Raw genomic sequence first — 7,654 nt, 5'->3', positions numbered from 1 at the left:
TCCCAAGGGGCTTCTGTGGTTAATTAGCCTTAGAACCACTGATAAGAAATGTTAAAGCTCTAACCTAGTAATCCGGTGCAATTGGAATGCAAATGTTCCACTAACAAAGTTTGATTTTTTGCTAAACAGGAATAAGAAATATTAAATTTAGAGGAAATAGAACCTGCAAGGCCAGTGTGAAGGTCAATTATATTTCAGAAGCAATACTGGATACTGACCAGAAGTGGCCCTTTTTCTGGTGCATAATTAATGAAACAAACAAACAAAAAGGATTACAATTGCAAGTTTGTGTGAGACACGCGCGCGCACACACACACACACATCAAATTAACTTAGTGGGGCTTACTTACAAGTGAACATGAATAAGATCAGGCTGTCCCTTCCTTTACATACAGTCACGCCTCGGTTTGAGTATTTTCAGTTTAAGTACTCCGCGGACCTGTCTGGAACGGATTAATCCACTTTCCATTACTTTCAATGGGAAAGTTCGCTTCAGGTTAAGTACGCTTCAGGTTAAGTACGGACTTCCGGAACCAATTACACTCATACCTCAGGTTAAGTACACTTCAGGTTGAGTACTCCGCGGACCCGTCTGGAACAGATTAATCCACTTTCCATTACTTTCAATGGGAAAGTTCGCTTCAGGTTAAGTAAGATTCAGTTTAAGTACTCCACAGATCGTCTGGAACGGATTAATCTGCTTTCCATTACTTTCAATGGGAAAGTTCGCTTCAGGTTAAGTACGCTTCAGGTTGAGTACAGACTTCCGGAACCAATTGTGTTTGTAAACCGAGGTACCACTGTACTGTAATAAAATTACAACTAAGGTAATTCACAATCTGAACCACAAGAGGGCACCAAACAAATATGCAGTGATAGTAACAGTTAACACTAAGAAGTACCACCGGTATGCTGGTACAGTACCTACATACAGTAATAAGGCCAGCTACCCCTCTTCCCCGCCCCATATTACAGTCAATAAAATGACAATTGTTAAGATATACAACCTGAGCATTCAGCAAACAAATTATTGCAGGATGGTTTGCAAGAAAAACCCCACACATAAACTTAATAAAACAACAGAACAAATGTGATAAATGAAAATGGGTGAACAGAAGTTTCCCAGTATTTATCTATTTATTTAAATCGTATACAGCCCTTCATCCAAAGATCAGAGCAGTTCACAACATATACAAAATGAGAACACAAAATACATAACAAACAAACCCACAAACCAATACCCCCCAATACATTTAAAAGCCTATTGTTTAATCAGCCAAAGGTCTGGTTATAGAGAAATATTTTTGCCTGGTGCAATGGATAAGCACCACCCTGGGAAAGCCTCATTCAAGGTGTTTCCCTTGCTGATCAAGGTGTCTCCCATGCCAGGTAGGTATGTGTTTGATGGTGTTTGCAGAGATGTTTGAATTGTGCCCACCATTTATATGTATTTTGGGGTTTATCTGAACATATTCCAACCGAGTATTAAAAACAATACAGCATGGGGTTTGTTTGTTTTTTGGTATGGAATAACATAGTACAATTTTTGGAAAGCTGTCCAACCCTCCTTTGCCCATTTAAAATGTATTGGCATTCTCAACAACCCTGTAGTTGCTTTCTCTCTTTGTGTGTGTGCTTTCCATGGAGTCCCAGCTTAGGGCAGCTAGATCACCTAGAAAAGGAACAGGGACCTTTAGTCCTCTCAATCTGGTCCTTAAGACTTTCTCCTGAATCATATCATGAGGGGCAGCAATATGCATCTACCCTACTTAACCAAACTGCAGGGGGCGGGCGCAGCTTGACCAGTTTTGCCGCCCCTGTTGCCCTCCTGCAAAGCCGCAGTCGTGTGGCTTCCCCTGCTCCAGAGAAATTGTAGCATTCTATGCTTCATCCTGCCATAAGTGGCTTCTTCCGTGGTGGCGGCGGCGGGCCTGCTGCTGTAAGACGCTGCTTCTCTTTACATCTCTGGCAGTAGCAGATTAACTTCTCCAGCATCATCGTGGGCACCTTTTGCCCTCCTCTGCTGACTTCCAGGTTTTGGTGAAATCTCGCCAGAAGCCGCTTCTCCAGCCCCCACATCACTAGAGAAGTGAGAAGCAATGGCAGCAGCAAAATATGGAGAGCTCGCAGGAGCCCTTCGCTGCTGTTGATCCCACCTCAGTGTGAGTTTGCCGCCTGAGGTGCCTCGAGGAAAGCTTAACTTCGCATACGTGGCGCCAAGAACGCGCACGCGAGCAACCGCTTAGCGGGTGACGTGGCATCGCTCAACGGCTTCTCCGTGTCCTCGTGACTTGCGGCGGGGTGTGTGTGTGTAAGGAGCAGGACGTGGTTTTTCTCGTGACTGTAGGCCGGAGGCTTTCGGGCGTGAAGGGCCTCGTTGCCGTGACAACGGCGGCGCCTGGAGGCAGGCCGGAGAAAGTTCCTATAGGCCGCTCTTCCCCGCCCCTCTCGGCGACCACGTGACTATCCTCCGGCAGCCGCTCTTCCTTCAGCTTCCGGGGAAGAGTCGGATCGCGAGGGAACCGGAGGCGGGGGGAGTAGTTGTAGTAGTAGTAGTAACGGTGCGCGGGCATGTCGACCAACAATGTTGGCTACAACGAGCAGGCCGGGGACGCTCAGCCCGAGGTGGGCCAGGAAGCGACACCTACTACCGCCTCCTCCGCCTCGACGGCCTTCGGGCTCTTCAGCAGCGACACCAAGAAGTAAGTAAGGAACGGCCGGAGGCGGGGTGAGGCGCGGTTGGGCTGCTGGGGGCTGGGCTTCCTCCCCTCAGGGAAGTAAGTGCAGGCGCTGCTTCCGTCGAGGAGACCAGAAGCTCAGCCGCCCATGGGTCTCTCTCGCCCGATTCCCAGCCGCCTTCCCACCCCAAATCCTATTAACTTCGGGGGCCTTAATACGGTGCTTTGTGAAACTTGCTGCAAAGCTAAGCGGGGTTGTGCCGCTATGAGTTGCTTTGCGACTTTGTGTGACGTTGGGAGTTGGTCCCTAATAAAGTTAATGCCTTGCAGTTGCTTTTAAAGCTCAGTTGTTTTTCCTTACAGATCCACACGGCTGCTTCGGATTTTCTTTTCTGCCTTGAATTGTGGAGTAAGGGAGAAGTCCGAATTCTCCCTACTAACGTGGTAAAAAGTTGTATACAGGATATCAATGCAAGGGAAATACAGTAATAAATGACTGTAAGGAGAAGTGTCCGTTGAGAGCAGCATCAGAAACGCCTCAGGGACCCCTCCTTTCAGTTTTATGCACATTATGCTGCAATCCTAAACGCACTAGGGAGCAAGTCACAGCGAAGTCGGTAGGATTTCCTTTTGTGTAAACATGCAAACGCTTGTGCTCCTGGAGACACTGATAGCTTTGAAATCAGCGAGACACTGGCAGAAGTTATGTTGAGGGTGGGATAGGATCACAAGGTTATTTTTGATTCTTCAGTCAAGTTGGGTTGGCCACAGTGGAGAGACTGGATGAAGGGGGTATTATTTCATATTACCGTTCATACTGGCCCATGGACTCTATATTTCCATTTCAGCTTGCCAATATTGGTAGCATTTCATATTTGTTGATGGGACGGAGTTGGCAATATGCTTTCTCCCTTTTAAATTTGATTATGTGGTGCTCTGTTCCCACGAGATCTTGGATAGCCTCTTAATGGTCTTCAAGTGCCCATTGTTTTAACAAATGTTAAAATTGAAATAAATTGTACTGGGAACCCTTTATTTAGAAGATATCATAACTTCTGCTATTTGTAACTTCAATGTTTCAGGTTTGTCTGCAATATTCTCAATGGAATTAACACAATACATTTTCCAGTAAAAACAAGTGTCACATGTAGACTATCTAATTTTGCTGATTATAGCTTGATAATACTACTGTACTTTGTGTGCATGTGTGTGTATAAGTGAGTGATTAGTCTGTACTCCTGAAACATTGTAAGTTAGAAAGGTTTTAACTGAGTTCAAGAAGGTTGCTAGTCAGTGCTGTTTAAAAAATCATGGCATTCCAAACAAGTTGTGTTAATTTTATATTTAGTTTGGCCCTTAATATTTTGTAAGAGGAATATCTAATGTGCTCCTATGGTTTATATGATAAATTGATATGGGATGAGATGAGCTGTTAATAAACTTGATTACTGAAGAACATGGAATTGGAATATTGTATAGGCTGTGTCAGGATCATGTGGTGGTTGCTCACGAGTAACGACGCCAAACTCCAACCTGACTATTTACAGGTTTATTGTGCATACTATGTACAGTGCAGAGCTACAAGTTCATGTCTGTCTCAGTCACTAGCAGAATCCAGGAGTGCTCTTTTCTGGTTACGACCCCAGCAGAAAATCTTAGGTACCCCCAGTCTCCTCCTACTCTCTTTGTGTTTGAGCCCCCTGCGTAATTGGGGCGATGGAAGTGGTGTCTCCCTCTCTGAGCCCCCTGGGTGAAGATAGTGCGAGGGCTCCGACCCAACATCCTCGAGCCTCCTCCCCGTGCTGACCACCTCCCTCTCCTCACCACTGGAGGCGTTGCTGCTTTCCTGGCTGGAAGAGGTACTACTGGAGAGGAGGGCCGGGGGATCCCTGTATCCCAATCTCCCTTCCACCTCCTCCCGTAGACTCTGTGGGAGCCCCCTGACAGGCTGAAAGGTATCAAAAATGCAATTTTGAGTTGGCAGATCTTGCAGGTAAATCTAAGGTCTTGAAGAGCTTTTGCAGCAGGAGGCACATGCAGTTTCACAATTCATTTGTTATGTAATCTGTATTGGCAATCTTGTTTAAGTTGACATTTAATTACCAAATAAGATTTCATTACATTCTGTAAATTGGGAAGTTTGGTTAAAACGTAATTGTGTTGCTTGTTCGTAATCTAGTTGTTTCCTTTCTTTATATCCAAATAAAATGTATCATTGCAATTTGGCATTATCAAGGAGGCACTGTTGCAAGTGAAACATTCGCTTCTGAAACTTTGGAGTTTATAGAAAAGATTTTTTTAAAAAACAAACCCTTAGTAATTATGATCGTTCAAGGCAATTTTAGATTGTATTGTGAAACTGAATTTAAAAGGAAATGCTTATTGTAACTTAATTTTGGATTGCTGATAGCCCAGTCTCAGTTATTTGACTACCGGTACTATTAGGGAGCTCTCTGCGGACTCATCGGCCAAGATACCAGACCACCCATGTAAGGGGACCTGGGATCTTCCTGTTCCCAGCAGTGAGTCCTCTGGCCACAGAGGTAGTGGGCGACCCACAACGGCCTGTTCAGAAGCTGCAGTGCTTCCAGAAGTATTGGTAAGCATGAAAGGAAGGGAGGGCAACTGCTCATGCCCATGTTCTCCCACTTCCTACAGGCCCATTAGGGTCCTCAGGTGGTGGATTTCCCTGGCTTTAGAAAGGGGACACTCCTTCAGGGTGCAGCTGATGACAGATGCGACCCTCTTGGTGTGTGGACCCCACACAGAAGATCAGTATGTCCAAGAAACAAGGAGGAAGCCAACCAACTCATAAGTTGGTTGGAGCTCAGAGCAGTCAGACTGGCCCTCTTCCACACTAAGAGGCTGGTGGAGGGCAAGCACAGGCTGATCCTTTCCAACAGCATTGCCACCAAGGCATATATATGTAAAGAAGATGAAAACAAGTCACAGGCCCTCATGCAAGAGGCAACCAGCCTCCTCTCCTGGGCGGAACAGTATCTAGAAACCCTATCAGCAGAGCATGTAGCAGGTGCCCCCAACACTTGAGCAGACTGGGTCAGCTACCTGCAGACAGAGTGGATCCTTCACCCATAGATGTTCTAGCAAATAGTGGATTGCTTTGGCCTTCCAAGAGTGGACGTCGCTAGTCCAGAAAATGGAAAGGTGGAGTTCTTCTCCCAGTTCAGGACCCAAGGAGCAATGGGCATGGATACCCTGACCTGGCTGGGTAGGGGTGGGGCTTCTATATGCCTTTACTCCCATGGTCCTAATCCAGAGATTTCTCAAGCCGGTCAGATCCACTCCAGGGGAGATTATCATAGTAGCTCCCTACTGACCAAGGAGAGCCTCGTTTGCAGAACTCATGGCAAACTCATGAGTTCCTGCCCAACAGGAAGGATCTGCTGTTGTAGGGTGAGGTCCATGACCCAGCTCAGATTGGCTACAACTCCACACCTGGCTGTTGAGTGGGAGGGCCTAAGGCAATTAGAACTAACTGACTAGGTACTAACCTCTACCCACCCTAGCTTCCAGTGTTAGAAACTCAGGTATATAAGCTAATTGCCAAATGGCACCTTAAATCTAGGTTACGTTTGCCACAACATAATGCCATTCCCCACACCACCCTAGTGACTTTTAAAATTATGATCCATTTCATTTCTATACTGCTTTATATTTTAAAGAAAATATATCAAAGCACTTTACAAAACATTAAAACACCAAATAAAACAATCCAGTATAAAACAAATTTAAGCACACAATATGCAGAAATCACAATGTTGGAAAACTGAAGCCAGCCCATGCTTCTCTCAATTCCTGCAGCCCCGATAACTGCTGGCTCAGCTCTCCCCTGCCTCCTGCAGGGGGTGGTGAATCACAAGAGCAGATGCCAGCAAAAATCATGATGTGACAATATCCATGAAGCCAGCCAATGCCTCTACATAGCTCCATCCTTATTTCAGACATTGTGATATATTGGTATATCTCAATGTTTAGCTTGTGATATATCACAATGGTGAAAAGAAGATATTGCCCAGCCCTACTGGGGGGAGAAAGTGGGGTGCCTTAGGAGTTAAATAATAATAATAATAATAATAATAATAATAATAATAATAATAATAAAAATTTTATTTATACCCCGCCCTCCCCAGTCAAAAACCGGGCTCAGGGCGGCTGACACCAACAGAATTACAATAAAACATAAAAACAATTAATTAAAATACAGATTAAAATACAGTATTAAAATTTAAAGTGCAGCCTCATTTCAAGTAGGCCATAAATCCAAGCCATGAGGGAGGAAAACACAGGGGTCAGGCTGAGTCTAACCCAAAGGCCAGGCGGAACAGCTCTGTCTTGCAGGCCCTGCGGAAAGATGACAAATCCCGCAGGGCCCTGGTCTCCTGGGAAAGAGCGTTCCACCAGGTTGGGGCCAGTACTGAAAAGGCCCTGGCTCTAGTAGAGGCCAATCTAGCCATCTTATGACTCGGGATCTCCAGAATATTATTATTTGTGGACCTTAAGGTCCTCCGCGGGGCATACCAGGAGAGGCGGTCCCGTAGGTACGAGGGTCCCAAGTCTCATAGGGCTTTAAAGGTCAAAACCAGCACCTTAAACCTGATCCTGTACTCCACCGGGAGCCAGTGCAGCTGGTAAAGCACTGGATGAATGTGATCCCGTGGCCGGGACCCTGTAAGGAGCCTCGCCGCGGCATTCTGCACCCGCTGGAGTTTCTGGGTCAGCTTTAAGGGCAACCCTGCGTAGAGCGAGTTACAATAGTCAAGCCTGGAGGTGATCGTCGCATGGATCACTGTGGCCAGATCGGGGCGAGAGAGGTAAGGGACCAACTGCTTGATACGGCGGAGATGGAAAAATGCCACCTTTGCTGTGGATGTAACCTGCGCCTCCATGGAAAGGGAGGCGTCAAAGGTTATACCCAAACTCTTGACAGAAGGCGCTGGTACCAATTGAGCCCCTGC

General features: G+C 46.1%; 1 protein-coding gene across 1 annotated transcript in view; it reads left to right on the top strand.

Annotated features, from left to right (window-relative positions):
• Positions 1-2,371: 2,371 nt before the first annotated feature.
• AP3B1 (adaptor related protein complex 3 subunit beta 1) overlaps positions 2,372-7,654 on the top strand; it is a 134,257-nt gene continuing 128,974 nt past the window's right edge. Inside the window, exon 1 of the mRNA XM_035100070.2 lies at positions 2,372-2,702. Coding sequence (XP_034955961.2) covers positions 2,572-2,702 — 131 coding nt within the window. The 5' untranslated portion in view covers positions 2,372-2,571. The remainder of the gene's footprint in view (positions 2,703-7,654) is intronic.

Source organism: Zootoca vivipara, chromosome 11 (assembly GCF_963506605.1).
Source record: "Zootoca vivipara chromosome 11, rZooViv1.1, whole genome shotgun sequence".
In the NCBI taxonomy this organism is placed as follows: Eukaryota; Metazoa; Chordata; class Lepidosauria; order Squamata; family Lacertidae; genus Zootoca; species Zootoca vivipara.
The sequence above is the reverse complement of the archived record's forward strand: the minus strand, read 5'-3'. Positions and strand labels throughout refer to the sequence as shown.